This window comes from Drosophila albomicans, chromosome 2R (genome assembly GCF_009650485.2).
Source record: "Drosophila albomicans strain 15112-1751.03 chromosome 2R, ASM965048v2, whole genome shotgun sequence".
NCBI lineage: Eukaryota > Metazoa > Arthropoda > Insecta > Diptera > Drosophilidae > Drosophila > Drosophila albomicans.
In genome coordinates this window covers 25357822-25377533 of record NC_047631.2, presented here as the reverse complement: position 1 = coordinate 25377533, position 19712 = coordinate 25357822, and the positions used below count along the sequence as shown (strand labels likewise).

At 39.3% G+C, this 19712-nt stretch overlaps 2 protein-coding genes across 4 annotated transcripts in view; both read left to right on the top strand.

Annotated features, from left to right (window-relative positions):
* Positions 1 to 282: 282 nt before the first annotated feature.
* Positions 283 to 4851, top strand: LOC117573574 (peptidyl-prolyl cis-trans isomerase G). The gene is made up of 8 exons (XM_034256862.2): positions 283 to 738; positions 1308 to 1395; positions 2011 to 2040; positions 2262 to 2401; positions 2463 to 2604; positions 2663 to 2792; positions 2859 to 3080; positions 3145 to 4851. Exons 1-8 carry the CDS (start codon positions 435 to 437, stop codon positions 4810 to 4812), a joined length of 2724 nt encoding a protein of 907 aa, XP_034112753.1. The 5' UTR covers positions 283 to 434; the 3' UTR covers positions 4813 to 4851.
* An 857-nt stretch (positions 4852 to 5708) lies between these two features.
* The window catches only part of LOC117573571 (uncharacterized), a 58893-nt gene continuing 44889 nt past the window's right edge, over positions 5709 to 19712 (top strand). Inside the window, exons 1-2 of one of the 3 annotated variants that reach the window (XM_034256860.2) lie at positions 5709 to 6087; positions 9362 to 9739. In XM_034256860.2, the coding sequence (XP_034112751.1) occupies positions 9628 to 9739 (112 nt within the window). In that variant the 5' untranslated portion in view covers positions 5709 to 6087; positions 9362 to 9627. Of the gene's footprint in view, positions 6185 to 9361; positions 9740 to 19712 lie in introns of all 3 variants that reach the window. The other 2 variants (XM_034256858.2, XM_034256859.2) reach the window with 2 other exon arrangements.

Genomic DNA, 19712 nt, shown 5'->3' with positions numbered 1-19712 from the left:
AAAGTTTACTTTGTTGTATCTCCCCAGATATACTTTTTTAAGCAATAAAATGCAATTTCATGTAATCTAGTAAATTTAATACAATAATTTACAAAAATTAAAAAACATTAGCAATTTGTACTGCTTTACGGTATAGTGAACAACGTTGCCATTTTTAGAGAAAGTTTAATTGATTTTTTGCAGCACTGCTTGCATACCGCAGCCCTGGAACTACATAAATCTAATTGCTTGACATCCCAATGTGAACGATGTGCCCATTCATAGTGGTAAAATCTTGATAGTGTTTGTGCGGTCACACTGCTTTGCGAGCGCAAATGCAGAACTAATCCCAAAAAAAAGAAAAAACGAAAAACAAGTTGTGCAACGTGAAAACGTATCAATACAATTAATTAGTGTATTCGTGTATTGCCATTAAGCAAAACGAAAACAAAAACATGACGGTAAATAAGCGGGACGCGAGTGCAACGCGTCCGCGATGCTTTTTCGACATAACACTCGGCGGTTTGAGCGTCGGTCGCATCGTGTTCGAATTATTTAGCGATGTTGCTCCCAAGACGGTGGAGAATTTTCGTTCGCTGTGCACGGGTGAAAAGGGAAACGGACTTGTCACCGGCAAGCGGCTCCACTATAAAGGTGTCATATTCCATCGTGTGGTCAAGGATTTTATGGTGCAGGCGGGTGATTTTAGTGCTGGCAACGGAACCGGCGGCGAATCAATTTATGGCGGCACATTCGAGGGTAAGTTTCTCTCACTCTCTATACGAATATACATATGTGTGTGTGTGTGTATACGTTGGCCAGCAAAGTCCCCCCTGGACTAGATGTGTATGTGTCTAGTGTTATCAAACGCATCAAACTAAAAGCTAAATGCTATGCCCGTTTAATAGTTGTTATTATTACGCTTCATTGGCATGCCAAATGTCAATTAAAGCTGAAAACTGACCATTAAATTGCACAAAATGATTTTTAAGCGCAGACTACTCTGATTAAAATCACATTAATATATGGGCTAAGCTTTTTGCCTTTAGCCCTCTTACCGCTTGTATGTCTAATTACAGTGGGTCAAATTCGATTTGCATTTTAGTTTTTCATTTATATAGAAGAGTAATGAAATAATTGTTAACTCGCAAATAGCTTAACATTTTTGAAATTAAATTAAAAAAAATACGAATTATTTAGAAACTCATTTAAAATTTAATTTATGAAATTTTCCTATTATCCCAAAGTGTGATTATTACGAGACTTTTATTTAAAATTCCTGTAAAAAATCAATAAATTTCTTGAATTTTTCACTTAAACTATTGCAGACGAATGCTTTGATAAAAAGCACGATCGCCCCTTTTTGTTGTCCATGGCGAATCGCGGTAAAAACACGAATGGCTCGCAGTTCTTTATGTAAGTGGGTTGCTCGAGAAGTTCACCACCCCCAAAAATTGAATACAAAAAAAAAAAAAATTAACAAATTTAATATGCATTGAAGTTTCTTTTGCAGCGACAACAACAAATTCTTTTAATCTTTTTTCTTATATGCGTATTTAAAAAACCAAATCTGTTGTTGTTCATTGATCTATTGCCATATAGCGAGAGTGTAGCGTGTTATCTCTGATCAGCTGAGCAGCGGACTCTCTTCTCAACGCCCACCCATCTCCCTCTCAATGACGCTGCCCAACACTGGCCAATTGTACATTCAAAAGTGTGTGGGTGCGTGTGTTTGTGTGTGTGGGAGTGACCGTATTATGCCCCTTCTCTTCCAAGCACACATTGAAGGACTCTCCCTTGGTCCTTGGCAACACGATAACTACGATAACTGCAACCTGGAGAGATTTTGAGGGTCGTTGCTAGTGGCGACTTCAACTTGACTTTTGTTTGTTACAACAACGCACAACAACCGCAACAGCAACTACAATAGCAACTGCAACAACAACAACAACAACTACCACTACAATCACAACAACAATCGCTATGCAATGTGTAAAGAATATTTTTCTTCTCTTCTGTTTTTCATTGTAGTACAACACAGCCTGCGCCACACTTGGACAAGTAAGTAAATCAAATCAATTATATATGGTCCGTTTCTCAACTTCAAGTTAAGGCAAAAAAGTTATCGATCAGTTAAAAACAATTACCAATTTTAACTGGAGGTTATCATACTAAGAAGTTACCTGATAGATAAGGATTACCTTCCTTCTAACTTGAAGCCGGAAAACCGCCGCTAAACAATTTAATAAAAATCCTTTTCTAAACTTTCTTTTCTTTTGCAGCATTCATGTTGTATTCGGTCAAGTTTTGTCCGGTCAGGATTTGGTGCGTCAATTAGAGGATCTGCCCATTGATCGCAACTCACGCCCGCTGCAGGATGCAGCTATTTCCAATTGTGGAGAGCTGGTAAAGCAATCAAAGGGTAAGAAAACAACTCTTCTTTAACTGTTTGACTTGACGATTCACGGTCTTTTGCTCCATAGCCAAGAAGGAAAAGAAACGCCGCAAGCGTTCCACGGCCACAGAGGAATCTGACAGCGAGCAGGAGGAAATTCAGGCCAAGATTAAGGAGAAATCCAAGAAGAAGCGCTCACGTAAACACTCCAAATCCAGCGACAGTGAAAAGTAAACAACAAACTTTAGTTGTAAACAGTTTTATAAACCAATTTTCCGCAATTTGCAGCAGCGACTCTGGACGTGTAGCTCAACGAGGTAATGGAAAGCAGGACAATGATGAGAATGATAGTGAGGAAGAAGGTGAAATACATCCGTTGGTCACATTAACCAAAATCGATCCAAGCGAGATACCAGAGGCAAGTAGAAGCTTTGGAAAATAGTTTGAACTATTTATTTAATTGATGTACTTTACTTCTGTGCAGGTTTCCAACAAATTCCTAATGCGCGGCGAGAAATCGCGTTCCCGGGAACGAGAGCGAGACGTGTCACGCGAAGCACGGCAACGGGAACGCGATCGTGATCGGGAACGTGAACGAGATGAGCGCGACAGAGGCAGAGATCGCAATCGCAATGCATTTGGCTGGTCAAAGAAGCAGGTGCCAACCTCACGCAGCGGTCGCATTGTCAAAGGACGCGGCGTCTTTGTAAGCCAACAAAAACTAACTCAACTCCCCTTCAAATTCAATTAATGATCCTCTTCTTTTATAGCGTTTTCGTACGCCGTCGCGCAGCCGTTCAAAGAGCATCACGCCGCCGCATTGGAAGCATGCGCAGAAGCGAACCATTAAACTGTCCGATTTGGAGCGCATGGAGGAGGAGAATAAGCTGCGCGATGAGGAGGTCAAGCGACGTGAATTGGAGCGCAAGAAGCGACACGAGGAGGCCACCAAGGATCCCAAGAAATCCTTCTTTGAGCTATCGCATGCCAGCACCTATGGCGGCGTCACCTTGCCCGAGAGGAAACCGCAGAGCAGCAGCAGCAATGCGGGACGCAAACGCAGCGAATCCCACTCACAAAAGGATGCGGAACGCGTCAAGCCAAAGGACACACATGACAAGGCGGAACGTGAGAAGGAAAAGCCCAAGGAGGAGGCGCCACCAAAGCGACGCAAATCCGTGGACATGAATGCTTTAGATTACGAGCAGCAGACGGACAGTGAACCGGAGCCGGAGCCAAGCAAACCCGTGCAGAAACCGGAGTCCAAGCCGGCAGCCAAGGAGCCAGAGCGTCCAAAGGCAGCCGAACCAAAGCGTGACGAGAAGAACAGAGAACGCGAACGCTCTAAGCGCAGTCGAGAACGCTCCAGCTCACGGAATCGCCAGCGAAGTCGCTCCCGCTCTGCGCAACGTCGTCGATCGCCTGCCAGACGACAGCAGCGATCGCCAGCTCGACGTCAGGGTAACAACAATGGCAATGCCAATCAAAATGCTAGCCAGGCGCAAGGCAATCGCAACCGGCGCAATCCGTTTGCCGATCGTGATCGCCGCCAGCGTTCGCCGGACAACGAGTATCGCAATCGTTTCCCTTTGTCGCCCATCAGGCAACGCAGTTCGCCTGCCGAACGTCGTCGCGGTTCTCGGGACCGTCAGCGACGTTCGCGCAGTCGCGGCCGGCGTCAAGAGTCGCCAGAGAGACGACGTGACTCGCCCAAGCGAAAGCGACAGGATTCAGGTGACCGTAAGCGGCAAGATTCAGGTGATCGCAAACGGCAGGATTCAGGTGACCGCAAGCGACAGGACTCGGCAGATCGCAAGCGACAAGAATCGTCCGATCGCAAGCGCCGCGATTCGCCCAGCCGCAAGCGACGTGAATCTCCAGAACGCAAGCGACGCGAGTCGCCAGATCGGAAGCGGCGCTCTTCGCCGGATCGTCGACGTAGTCGCAGTCATGGACGAAGGCACAGCAGCAACTCACGTAGTCCGAGTCGGCGCAGTCCACGTCGCAGTCATCGCTCCCAGGACCGCAGTCCGGGCAAAATAACATCGGCTGTATGCGCTAGTGAGTTTGAGGATAAGGATAAAGCGGCCCGCGAGAAGATGCAGAAGCGAGCGGAGGCAGCGCTTTTGATGAAGGAGCATATGCGCAAGGAGATTGCCAAGGTGGAGGAGCAACGGTTGGAGAAGCAGCGACAGGATGAGCTGGAAAAGGAGCGCACCACACGCGAGCTAAATGAGCTGGAGCGCTTGAAGGCGGAGACCCTCAAGAAGCTGCACGAAGAGGAGGAACGTGATCATCCTGCAGCGGCAGCGTCATCGGAGGCATCGAATAGTCGCAATCGACGCGACAGTCGTGGCAGCAGTCATGAGGCCAAAAAGCGCAAGCATAAAAAGTCAAAGAAACAATCGACACGCTCGCCACGCTCGGACACGGATTAGTTTCCTAGAAATCCAATTAAAAACACAAAAAAAAAACAATCATGAAAAACAAAAATATTTTTGATTTACACACAGTCAAGCAATCTAAATAATTAGACGTACTCTACAAATGTAAAAATCTGTTTACCATTTCTCGGCATTGAGCGGCCCAATAAAACCAAACTTTACTACACTTTAGAATACACAAAAAATGACAATGCTTTGTTACCTTGACTTTCGATTTGAATTTCGCGCTCTCTACTTGGGTTTCAAAAGCTGACAGCTATGACACGTAATATTTGCTTAGTGTTGAGAATTTGTTATCGAAAATCGATATGCCGCACAATAGTTATTTGATTTTGAAATTTTATTTTAAGCATATATTAGTATTTTAAATAAAACGTAATTTATTACGATTGTTTTTATTGAGAGAAGTTAGAACACGACCCGATAGCAAATTTTCGATAAAATTTGTAACCGACGGCTTGCCTCACTTGCAATTAATTAACTCATCAACAACAATAATGATCATAAATTGTAATTAATTAGCAAGTGATGTGTGGGGTCTGGCAACGCTGAGAGACGTTAAAATTTCTGCCTCGTTTGTTTTGCACATCGTTTTTCTGTCGTTGCGCTTACACTGCAAACTTTCATTCATGGTGGCGAGCTTTTGACGCTGCCATTGAAATTTGTTTCTTCTTTTTGCGGCGCAAACAAAAACAAAAGTTGCCAGTCGACGTCGACGTCGCCGGCAAATGCAAGCTTACGCGTTTACACATACACATACGGGCGAGTGTGTGTGTGAGGTTACGTTATCTCTCTCTCTCTCTCATGCTCTCTTGTGCGCTGTGCGTGTGCTTCATTGTATTAGTATGCGAGCATGTTAATGGCATCGCTAGTTCGGTGCAAAGCTCCCAGTACACGAATGGCGTACAAACTGTTTGGACGTGTTTGCTGCTCGCTGGCGACGTCGCGGCTTCGAGTTCGAGTTCGCATTTCAATTCTGAGCGCAGCGTTGTAAATATTGAAAGCGGCGCTCGCGAATCAAATTATTTCAGTGTATGTGTGTGTCTGTTGTGTGCACGCGCAAAGCAACAAACACAAACCGCAAATACAAATAAAAAACGAAAGAAATGCTAAATAAATAACAACAACAATTGCACACAAAAAATTATGTGAAAAGCAACAGTGAAATACTCGTAATTTGTTGATTTAAGCGGCGTCAAAGCTGAAGCTGAATGTCGTCGACGTCGACGTCGTCGTCGCCTATGTGTGCGTGAGCGAGTGTGTTGTTGTGTGAGTGTGCAAAAAAAGTACAAATTAAAAAAAAAATTGATAGGCTGAGCCAAGCGAAATACAAACATAAAGCGGAAATGCAAAAAATACAACAAAGGTAGTAACAAAGCACAAACCGATGGCGTCAGCAGAGAGAAGCGCGGGGGCGCGCAGGCAGCGACGATGGCGGCAACAAAAGCCGGTGCAATGCGTATACCACACATATACATATGTTGTGCGTGTGTTTGTGTGTAGTAGCCATTGAGTGTGAAGGAGAGCGCAATAAGCATAGAGAGATAGAGAGCAGCATGTTTTTAATGCCGCAAATCAAATGAAATCTGATGCTTTATTGGCTGCTGTTGCTGCAAAATTCCGGCATTGTTGATTTTTGTGTCCTGTTGCAAATAAATTATGACATAATAAGGCGTAAATACAACAACAACAAAAGAAATCAAGTGCGTGCCGATGTCGCAGTCGCCGTCGCTGCTCACGTCGCTTGTGTGTGTGTGAGAGTCTGCGTAAGATTCTGTGTGTGGGTTGTAAAGGGCTTAACCAATAGGCATAAATATGAAATGAATATTTTAAAATGAGAAATGCCATGCAAAACAAAAAAAGGATATAAAACGCAATAAAGTAAATTGCGAACGAGAAAGCCGCCAAGTACAGTAGTTGTTCTTTAGCCTGGCCACAAAGGCAGCAGCGACTGAGACGTCGGCAGAGACGCGTCGAACAAAAAAGCACTCGACACGCACACAGTGACAAACTGGGCAATAACAACAACAGCAGCAACAACAACAATCACAAGGCCATGAAAGCAACAGCAGCGGTTGTAGAAGGCAGACGACAGGCACAAAAAAAAAAACCAAAAGCAAAGCCAAAGCCAAAGCTCGGCGCACAAAACACAAAGCGAAAGCGTAGCAAAAACAAGGAGCAAAAACATCAGCAGCGCACAGTGTAACAAATTTGAAGGAATTTAGAACGCTGGCCATTCTAATTGCATTATAAATCTATTTCAACTGATTGAATACCTCCAAAATTAACAATTATTCGTGATTGTGCTAATTATTTTTATGACAGCTCAGACAGCTTTATAATCATCTAATTAGCAGACCTTTTCATGACAGCTTTTATAGAGTAGTTATATGGTTGTTGACGCTGAATTTTAATCACGTTGAAATTTGCAAATTATTCATGAGCAAAGAAAACCAAAAAAAAACAAAAAAAAGTTTACTTCCTTGGCGCCTGCAGAGCACTGTGCGACGTTGGCGTTGGCATCGGCTTTGGCAGCAGCAGCAGCAGCAGAGGACCGCAGCCAAAGTGAGAGTGGGCTGCTGCTGCTCTGCTCTGCTTTGGCTGCTTGATGCGAATGTGGATGCTCAGAAAAAGCTTAGTAAGCTGCGCTGCCGCTGCCCTCTGTCGCTGTTGTCGTTTTTGCAAACAAAAGTACAAAATGTATATGACGCTTAAACGTAGCTGATGACGATGATGAAGAATGTGTGTTTGGCAATGCGGCTGCTGCTGCTGCCGATGATGATGAAGAAGTAAGAACACGAAGAATATGCATAATAGAAGGCACAACAAGGTAGAATTTCGAGGAAATCGAAATTTGCGTCGTCGTTCAATTTCGACCGGCATCCGCAGTCGAAGTCGCAGTCGCCGCCGTAGCACAAAATAAACTTTTGTGTGTGTTTGTGTGCGTGCGCGTGTGTGTGTGTGTGTGTGCTTCGCATAGTCAAATTTGTTTTATATAATTCGCAACTACCCCGATATGATTTCCGTTTGCGATTCTTCCTTATCTCTCAATTGAGCGTGGCTACTTTTTTTGCTCTCCTTGCTGTTTGCTTATTGTTCGCCAACTTTATTTTTTGTTCAAACAAATAAATGCGTGGTGATGCAATAAATACACGTTTTGCTGGAACAATAAGCAAAACTTTGCGCAATAAAAACTCTGGAAAACATTATTAAATTTCAACATGCTCAAAACCAAAGGAAAAAGCGTTGCGTAGTTATTTTCCATTAATTTTCGAAAAATATGTAATACAAAAAGTTAAACAATAGAATACAAAAATACCGCTGCAATGCCGAAAACACACACACACACACGCACTTGAATGTTTGCAAAACTTTACTACGTCAGCGCTGTCGCAGTCGACGTCGCTGTCGCCGTCGGCATCTCTCTGCCATCTGCTTTTATTTCTACGTTTTTCTCTCTTCTCGCACAAAGCCTTTGATAGTAGTTGAAGCAACAACAACAACAAGAACAACAATGGCGACGCCGAAATATATATTTGAGCATTCATTTATGCGACGTTTTTTTTTTGCCGCGCGATTTCGTGCACTCTTGCTAGAAATGTATCTTCTAGATACACGCGCACTTTTTCGAGTACTTGTTGTGAAATTGAAATATGCTTAGCCTCTTATATGGCATTATCATCATCATCATCGTCATCAGACGACGCCGCAGAGTCATGAACATAATAATAATGAAGCAGCAGGATTGGGATGAATATAACTACTTTTAGTTTGGGGACAATCCCCAAACAATACAGCAAAAATAAATGTAGCATAAAAAAAGAAAAGTAGTAAAAAAAAGGAGTAAGCAGCAGAAAAATGATTTAGTCATAACTCTAGACTTGACTTGAACAGGATTACGACTGCATAAATGTATTTAAGCAATTATATTATTATAATAGCTTCACTTGAAACTTACCTAGTTAAGCGTAGGGATTTCCCCGTGTTCTGAGTATGCTAAATAACCTCTAGAAACCCATTCCCAAAAATAAACTGCTCATTAGTTCCACAAAATTCGTTAGGCTTTAACCTCAGCACAGTGGCTTAATAGATCCTCTGGGAATACAAGTTAATAACGTCTTAAAACCAGTTTAGATGTGTGTACAATGTGTACATAACATGAGTACATTGCCTTTTTTTTATAGAATAGATAAAATTTGTCTTTTATTATAATGTGTTTATACGGATTGTGCGACGCCTTTTCTCTTTTTTTTTTGGGTGGTTGGTCTGTTGATAGGTAAAGGCCATTTCCATAAATTTCACAGTGGCCCAATGGCAAATAGCATTTTAATGGTGGCGCCTTTGGCGGCGCCAGTGTTTTGCGGCCTATTAAGCAAATTACGTATACGCACTGTTGCACGCGTAAAATATTTATGCATGTTTCACAAGCGTTGCGAAAATATATTAGCATACTTTTGTGTGCGTGTCGCCATTTTCTATTCCGTGTGTGTGTGTGTGTGTGTGTGCATGAGAGTTAAGTAAAGCAAATTTGTTACATTTTTAGCTACAAAGGTCAAAAAGGGAGAAAAGTCAACAAACAATGAAACGTCGGTGTGTGTGCATCAAATGCAAGTGGCATTAACAAAATGCACCTAAAAAGAACAACAATAATAAAAAATACCAACGTAAATTTTGAAGACAAGGAGACTAGGAGGAGAAAAGGAATTCCAGAAAACTAAAAATTTGATAAATTGAGAGCAAACGAGACGAATTGCGATTGCGTTTGGGCAATTGGCAAACACCAACGGAGAAAAAAAACGCGAGATTGCAATGTTTTTGTTTTACAATCGAAGCATTTTTGTCATTATTATAATTGAAATCCTGCTGCTGCTGCTGAGCGATGACAATGGACAACCAACGCTGACCAAGTTGCCGACAACAGGTGAGTAACTGTTTCCACTTCAACTACTTTTTAGACCCACAAAAAGTTAACTTCAACTTTAGACCAAGAATCGAGACTGAGGCAAACTCCAATAATCATAAACTAATGGGCCAAAATGTACGGGCGTGTCTCTCTCAGCCAAAAATGTAGGAAAAGAAACCTGAACTTGTTGAGTTCTCCCCAAAAAAATAGGCGTGGGAAGAGTTGGCAAGCAGGTCATAAAGAAAATCGGCAATATAAAATATTAAAGTTGGTAAAACACGCGAGAAAAGTTGTTATACCCGCTACCCATAGGGTAGAAGGGTATTATAACTTTGTGCCGACAGGAAATGTATGTAACAGGTAAAAGGAGGCATCTCCGACCCTATAAAGTATATATATTCTTGATCAGCGTCAACAGCCGAGACGATCTAGCCATGTCCGTCTGTCCGTCTGTGTGTCTGTGTGTCTGTGTGTCTGTGTGTCCGTCCGTCTGTCCGTATGAACACCTAGATCTCAGAGACTACGAGAGATAGAGCTATAATTTTTTTTCGACAGCATTTGTTATGTTTGCACGCAGATCAAGTTTGTTTCAAATTTTTGCCACGCCCACTTCCGCCCCCGCAAATCAAAAAAATCGAATAACAAGCGTAATTTTAAAGCTAGAGTTGCAAATTTTGGTACATATAATAACAACTATAGTAGTTATGATTCCTGAAAATTTGGTTGCGATCAGATAAAAATTGTCGAAGTTATAAAATAAATACTTTTGTATGGGCAAAAACGCCTACTTATAAGGGTCTTAGTTACTTTGGCTGACAATCTGGTATATTGAGCCGTCTATGGTATATTTTGAATGCGGTACTATATTGATATACCAAACATACCATTTGGTATATTTTTAGTATTTTTTAAGTATTTTCGGTATATTTTCAAAATGATACCGCAATATTTTGCCTTTATTAAAAATGGGTAGCGGGTATCTCACAGTCGAGCACACTCGACTGTAACTTTCTTACTTGTTTTTTTTTTGTTTCTGTAGCCTCTTCCACTAAGAATGTCGTCGTACACTGGGCAGCCACCCCTTTTTGCTAAGGGCTGCTTGGCGCTCTTTTTTTTCCATCTTATTTTTTTGGGGGTTGATCCGTTGCTTCGGCGTTCGACTTGGAATAGCCCTTTCGCATGTATTTGTGCCATTGCGGGGAGCTTATTGCGTCGTTGATTTGGCTAAGCGAAATTATAATTCTAATTTATGTGCATTACGTGAAAAAGAGTGTGTGCACACACAGACACACAGCCACACAGCTACACAGCTTGTCGCATTCACAGGACCTTTTTGCTTTGAAGAATTTTGTATTTCAACCGTTGTCAAGTTTTGACCCACAGTAAATTGTTGAAAGTAAAGTGCAACAACAATCAATCAATGCAAACAAATTTCCTGAGTCCCCTTCCCCAACCCCCTTCCAAAACAATCATGAACTATTTAGCCCAATCAAAAAGTACAGGGCATGGGCAAGTCCATAAAACCCCAAATGCGAAAACTTTCTCCACACATGATAGAGCAGCAATGGCTTTAGTTGAGGAGGACTATGTGTGTGTGTATGTGTGTGTGTGTGTGTGTGTGGCAAAAGTCCAAGTCCAAGTCAAACGACTAAGCGGCATGTCGTCAATAAATTTTCCATTAAATTCAAAGCAACCCAAAAAAAAGAAAAAAAAATAACGAAAAGTACAACAAAAAAGGAAAACATAGCAAAATAGAAAAGGGAGAAAGAAAAACAAGCTACCATAAAGGAAGGTAGCGTCGAGTACACTACATAACTTTTGCTCGTTACACACAGTCGAACACACACTGTTCATGTGTTCGTGTGTGTGTGTGTGTGTGTGTGTGTGTGTGTGTGTGTGTGTGTGTGTGTGTGTGGGTGAGTGTGCGTGTTGTTGTATAGCTTCCTGTCTGTCCTGGGAGGCCGCTTATTCAATTTAGCACTGGCGTGTGGCGCCATCTAGCGCCCACCCGTTATAGGCAACAACGCCAATAAATAACACACAAAATCAGGCTACGTTCTTAATACCCTGTAACCACTAAAAGTGCTGACAACTGAGCAGGGTGAAGTTGGCAAAGATAAAGCTAAAAGTTAACACTGTTAATTGAGCGAATATAGATACACTTTTTTACTGTTTAGTGTACAGGATTTGATAACTAAAAGTTGTGTAAAGATGACAAAGATTGATGTCATAATTTGTAGTAGAACAAAAGCTAAAGTTAAGTTTCATTTTCAGGAAATTTTATCTTAAATTTGTGTATACTTCGCAAAGATCTATGCCATAATTTGTAGAACAATAAAATAGTAAATTGACTATTATTAATTGAAAAATTTGAGCTACATTTTCTGTGACTGATATCCCAAGAATCTGATTACAATATATGCAAAGATGACAAAAATATGTGTCATAATTTGTAGTAGAATAAAAGTTAAATTTAACTATCATTGATTGTTGAATATAACTAAACTTTTCCTGCTTGGTCTACAGGAAATCTATTCTCCAAGTTGTGTATAATTTGAAAAAGAATAAAATTTTAAATTTAATACTTTTTATTTAACAAATTTAGCTACATTTTCTGTGACTGATGTGTAAAGACTCTGATTTCAATATTTTACAAAGATGCTAAAGATTTGTGTCAAAAGCTTAAATTAACTATTATTAATTGATGAAATATAGCTTAACTTTTTCCGCCTTGTCTACAGAAAATTTGATAGCAAATTTATGTATATTTGGCAAAGATGTAAGCCATAGTTTGTAGAAGAATAAATTCTTAAAATTTTGCTAGAATTAATTGAACAAATGTATCTACATTTCTTGTGGCTGATGTATCTAGTATCTGATTTCAATATTTCACAAAGATGCCAAAGATTTGTGTCATAAGTTGGAGATGAAAAAAAACTAATAGTTGCTATTATTAAATAAGCTGAATTTAGTTTTATCGTCAGAGTCTATTCCACATCGTATCTACATCTTGATATTGAGTAAAAATGCTCAATATATGCGGAATAATTGGTTGAAGTAAAGAAAGTGAAATGTGATTATTATTAATTGGCAACATCAAGCTACACTTTCAGTGGCTTTATATACAGGGTATCTGATCACGAGCCGCAAGTAATGTTTTCTATTTTTGTTTTTTGTTACCGTCGGCAAATAACTACAACATAAGCTATTGGAAAAGCAACTCTCACATCATCATTTCTCGTCGTCGTTGTCGTTGTTGTTGCTGTTGTTGGCGTTTTATTCATACAGCAAAGAGCATATCATTTCGTGTTGTTGTTGCAGCCACATGCCGCTTGCCGCATGCCGCGTGCCGCGCGTAGCAGCAACCCACAAGCTGCCACTGAGCCCTCCATATTCATATGCAAATTGCGTTGGAGGACCTTTGGGCTCAGCTGGGATGTTGCTGATTTTTGTTGTGTTTTGTTTTGTTTTGCTTTGTTTTTCGTTTTTGTGGCTCTGCCAAGATGTGTTGTTGTTGTAGTTTAGTTGTTGTTACTGTTGCGTTGGTGGCGCCCAGCGCTTGATTTCAATTTTCAAGTGCTTCCTGTTTTTGCAGTTGTTGCTGCCCCGACGTTTTGCTATTTGACATCTCAAGCAGCGTTACTTGGCTGCCACAACAAGTAAGAACAGAAACAACAAACAGTTGAAATAACAAGTTGAGTGCCTCCTCCTCCTCCCCTTTCGTTGTTGTTGTTGTTATTCTCCTGCTCCACAAATCGCTTTGCTTCCCTTTTGGGCCTGCAGCATACTAAAGCAAATCGGCTCTATTCTGAGGCATTTTGGAGCTAGCTCTTGACTCGATGAGTGTGCGCCTACTATGACGACCTTATGAGAAACTCAACCGAGCTTCGACTTCGAGTTGCGCTTTCTTCTTGTTGTTGTTGTTGTTGCTGTTGTTGCTGTTGCAGCCAAAGGCGCTTGGGTCGAGGAGGTTTTGGGGATTGCCATTGGGATTGAAATTGGGTTTGGGATTTCGATTGGGTTTGGGCACTGTGGCGCCTTTGCGGTTTTTAAGCCTCGCCTGAGGTTGAACGATTTTTAAACCGAACAACAAAAAAAACAGCAATGTGTGTGGCGCTGAGTATAAGTATTTGCTCTGATTAAAGTTGCCATTGGAATATGCTGCAAGCGAGTAAAGCAAAAAGACGCCTGCTCGGCATTTACTGTTTGCAATATTTCCTTTTTTTTTATAGCTCTCTCTCTCTCGACCATTGAGAATTCTCGACAGCTTTAAACTGATTGCTCTCGCTGCTGGTTGCCAAGGCTACATCCTGTGTCCCTCCCCCCTTAGCTCAGCTTTCTTTCTCGGTGTGTGTGTGTGTGTGAGTGTGGCAATTCCCGGAAATCAGTTAAGTACAGCATGGAACTGCGCCTCGGGCATTTGGCACCCAGCTAAAAGCGGCAATGATTACATTTGGCAGCTTTTCGCCACTGCCCTCTCAAAAAACACACAGAAAAACGAAAAAAGAAGAACCGAAATAAATATAAAAAAATGTTGCAAGAAGAATCATAATTTTTAATGCGACCCAAGGCAAAGACATGGGGCCAGCAAACGAGCATTTAAAACATATTTTCTGTTGGTAAAGCACGACCGGATCTTTGGATCTTTGCAGACCACCCCCATCTCATTAATGCCCAACATCCCCAACTCCCCCAAAAAAAAGCTGTTCATATCTCTCTGACGCGTGTGATAGGCGTGAAAAAAAAAAGAAAAACCAATTCTATTAGTTCAATTAGACAGCTGCCTGCTGACAGACTTTCTGTGGACCATTATTTCATTTGAATTTCGACTCGTTACATTACGTACATTCGTGTATTTCCATCTTATTGAACTTATTTCACGGTTACAACTGACGCTTCCCAGGCAAATCATTGAACTCGCTAAAAAGGAAAAAGAAAATAAAAATAAAAAATTGCGGTGCTATTGCCTTTGTCATAATTTCTTTAGATGCGCTTATCATCAGAGATCAGCAAGAAATTTTCAATTATTTAGAAAGCGCGATACTTTTAACTTCAAAAGATGCCGATTCGCATTGCCTACTTATTTATGAGGTAAATAGAGAGTATAGACTTATAAGAACTATGATAAATGGAAGACTATTCAATTCACTCATTTAGTATAAATTAATACATATGATAGACTATTCATCATTATAATATAATATTAAAAGAAAAGAAAGATTAATGTGTCAGTTTCGAATAATTCCTAAATGTTTTGTTTAAGGTTTCTTTCAGTATAAATGAATAAAAATGAAAGATTATTTTTATGTTTTAGTTACAATATTGAAAGACATCAGAGTTTATTGTGTTAAAGTATTCTTTTCCAATAAAATTTCTAATAACTTCTAAATATTTAGTTTAAGATGAATTGAAGTACATCAATCTACTTTTTCACTTAAACTTTTTAATGTAAAGCCTGACAATCTATAATATGTTAAGTAACGAAAGATTATTTAACTACAACCTTAGTTATACTATAAAAATGAATGAGAGTTTATTGGGATAAAGTATTATTTTTTAATAAAATTTCGAATAATTCATTAAAGATAAATCTACTCTTTAATTTAAACTTTATAAATTTATAGAAATCATTGCAAACACATTTGCTTATTTGCTAATAAACAACTGTCTATTTCGAGTTGATTTCTGATAGTCTTGATAGAATACAAAGATTTATGATTTAGATTTATGTATCAGTTTTTAATAATTCCTAAATATTTTGTTTAGGTTATCAATGGATAAAAATCATAGATGATTTATCTATTTTAGTTATATCATCAAAAGGAATGAGAGTTTAATGTTTGAAAGCATTGTTTTAAAATGAAAATTCATATAGTTTCGCAACACTTGCTTAAGATGAATTGGAGTGCATCAATCTACTTTTTCATTCAAAATGTTTAAATTTATAGAAATTCATACCAAACACACTTAAGTATTTGCTTATAAACAACTGTCTATTTCAAGTTGTTTGCAATTGATTTCCGATAGACTTTCTCATTAATTATATTTTATTAATGTCTAATTGAATTCCGAGAAATGCTGCCATTAATTATCGTTTATTTATAGCATAAAGTTCAGTTGGAATTATATTTTTACAGGATATGTGTGTGTTTATCATCAGTCTTGTGTTTCGAAATATTTGTGTGTTGTCATCAAATGGGACAAGTAGGCTGCTTATAATTTTTGGCCCTCACACTTTGGCTGTTGGTTTAAGCCCATTAGGCGCTCACTGGTTCTGGGCCGTCATCTGCAAACAAAACGACGCCGATGCCGAATGGAAACTTTCTTCTCTTGGCCAATAGGCAAAGTGGCAGTAAAAATAAAAAAAAAACAAAATAGGAAAGACGAGAAAAAAAATCAGCACATGGAAGAAAAAAACAAGTAAGAAAGCTACAGTCGAGTGCACTCGACTGTGAGATACCCGCTACCCATTTTGAATAAAAGAAATATATTTTGCGATAATTTTCTCAAAATATACCGAATATACTGCAAAAATACTAAAAATATACCAAATAGTATATTTGGTATATTGATATAGTACCGCATTCAAAATATACCATAGACGGCACAATATACCAGATTGTCATCTAAAGCAACTAAGACCCCTAGTAAGTAGGCGTGTTTGCCCATACAAAAGTATTTCTTTAATAACTTCGACAATTTTCATCTGATCGCAACCAAATTTTCAGGAATCATAACTACTATAGTTATTATTATATATACCAAAATTCGCAACTCTAACTTTAAAATTACGCTTGTTATTCGATTTTTTTGATTTGCGGGGGCGGAAGTGGGCGTGGCAAAAATTTGAAACAAACTTGATCTGCGTGCAAACATAACAAATGCTGTCGAAAAAAAATTATAGCTCTATCTCTTATAGTCTCTGAGATCTAGGTGTTCATACGGACGGACGGACAGACACACAGACACACAGACGGACAGACGGACATGGCTAGATCGTCTCGGCTGTTAAAGCTGATCAAGAATATATATACTTTATAGGGTCGGAGATGCCTCCTTCTACCTGTTACATACATTTCCTGCCGGCACAAAGTTATAATACCCTTCTACCCTATGGGTAGCGGGTATAAAAATCCCCTTAGTCAGCATGACGTTTTTGTTTTTTTTTTTGTTGTTTTTTTTTTTATTATTTGCTGCCCCGTCGCCAACATGTGCGCCAAGTTCTTGAAAGAATGTACACATGTACTCTATATACATATAACTTGCCCGCGTTTCATAATAAAACGAGCTCTGAACTCCACATTTTGAGTTTGCACAAGTGCCGCCGTCGTTTGGCAATTAAAATTATTATTATAAGTTAGTTGGCAGAAATTCAAGTGGCCGGGGCGCCACATTAGAAAAGTTTACAAAACTTTTTGAATTAGTAGAGCGCGGCACCCCTAATTAAGTTCATTTCATGGAGTGCAAACCTACAAAATGCCTCTTTAAATGCCTTTTCAAGAACTGTGAACATTTGGATCGATAACGCGGGCTTTGTTTGAAATGGAAATTTTACAAATATATTTTCCCCTGGAATTTAAACGGCTTTTCGTATTACTCATTCCCATTTGGCTGTACATATTTTTTTTTATTTTTACTATTGTTCAATCACTGAATTCTTTTTCTCGAAACAAGAGTAATCTTGGCCTTCACAAGTAACAGCGTTTTGATATTAAGTATCTCCAGTTTGACTGTTGGTTGTGTTATACGCATAATCAACACGAAGCGTGTAGCAAAACGTTGACAAAACACCCCGCTTGCCACTGTGTGGCTGATCACCTCCCCCCGCCTCGCTACTCCTGAACTTGATGGCTTTGCCAACAGTGGCAAGTACAAATAAAATCCATTAAAAGTAGAACCACATGTAAGCCGACTTCGAGTAGTTTCGTATTGTTTCGTTTTGCTGTTTTTCTGTTCATTTTTTTTCTCTTTTTTTGCTTTTGCTGTTTCTTGTTATTGTTCATATTAGAATGACGCACCTTATTGATACAGTACAAGAAAGACGGGGGAGTTGTGGTTGTAGAGCGGTGGAGCGGGGGAGAGGGGAGAACAGCAGCCACTTTACTCGTAAAGTTGCCAATGGCCAACAATAACCAAAAATGCTTTTATACGATCTAGTCGAAATATGGCGTATTTCGATAAAAATCGTTGAGAGTATTGCTAAATTGACGTGCTACATGAAGTGAGAAGGAATATGACAAAAGTAATGTAAATAAATCTAGGATTTTTTTAAAAATCTTTTTATATTTTAACAGATTACTAAGTAGAGGAAAGTTATTATTTAAAAATGAATTGAATTGAAATTAAGCTTAGAGTTTTGTGTCTCATTCATTTTCTGATTGTTTTACATGTAATATTAAAGATTATTACTATTATTACTTTTGAGAAATTAAACATTTGAAATTTAAATTGAATTCAAATTAAGCATAGAGTTGTGTATCTCATTCCTTTCCTGATTATTTCATATATAATATTAAAGATTCCATTACTATATGATACTTTTGGGGAAAAATCATTTAAAATTTGAATTCAATTCAAATTAAGTTTAAGTGCTTTAGAGTTTTGTATCTCATTCTTTTTCTGATTGTTTCATATATAATATTAAAGATTTCATTACTAATACTTTTGAGAAATTAAATATTTGAAATTTGAATTGAATTCAAGTCAAGTTTTCTGTGATTTAGAGTTTTGTATCTCATTCTTTTTCTGATTGTTTCATACATAATATTAAAGATTTCACAACTAATACTTTTGAGAAATTAAACATTTGAAATTTGAACTGAATTCAAATCAAGTTTACTATACTTTAGAGATTTGTATCTCATTCTTTTTCTGATTATTTCATATAATATAATATATAAAAGATACAATATTCTTCTACTTTTACCTTAACCAAAAGCTAACAAGTTTACAGTTTTTTCTCCCTATACTTAGGTATCTTCAGACAACTTGAAAGAGTATTAAATCATCGACTGTACGTCTTTTATTTTATGTCTTTTGCTTGGCACCTCGCTGTACTCCACGTGTACCAACTATTATGTGTGGTCATTGTGGCTTGAGGTCAACAAAACAATTTCCTCGACCGTCTCTTCGGCGGTTCACTATAAATAGGCACGATTTTCAAGTAGTTTGTTATTGTCATTAGCGTGTTATGTTATAGTACCTCGGGTTCAGATACGAAGAGTGGCAAGTACTTGGGCTTGAGAATGTGTCTACGCAGGAATAGTTGGGTGTCTATTTATTTATTCGTTTTTTTTTCTGTCTTTTCTTTTTTGAGTGACAGTTGCGTTGTTCAGGCTCCTTCTGCCGTGGGTGATTGTTGAGGGAATGGTAATGGAGACAATGATGATGATGGGGTGGGGTTGGGTGTTGGGGTTGGGTGTTGGGGTTGGCGTACTCGTTGCTGTTTTGCTGTCATTTGAAAACAAGATTATTACTACTATTATTATTATTTTTATTGCGAGTATTATCAGCAGGTTTCGAGTTCATTGAATTCGACTGCGTCCCGGTCCGTGACAGAACCTTGGCAAGCAAAGTGGGTCAGTGTAATCAACACAATCAGTGCCTAGGCATGCTCCTACATTCCCCTCACCCCTGTCTCCTGCTCCTTGGCGGCGCCACCCACACCCACATAGAGAGATTTCTTTGCGCTCGTTTGTTCGTTGTACGTTGGATTCATTCTAACACTTGTGCTGGTGTTTACTCTACTCTCCATGGTTGCCATGTTTCTGCGACAATGGTGATTGCAATAAATGAAATTAATGCGTATTTGAAAGAGCCAGACAGGCGAATCAATTGACAGAAATGGAGTCCCACATTTCTCTACGACACCGTCGTCCAAATCAAAGCCCATGAACAAAAATTCCAAAAAAAGCACAAAAAAACCAAAACAGGAAAAAAAAAACGAAAACAATTTGATAGAGTATTTCTTCTATTTTTATTTTATTCTCAT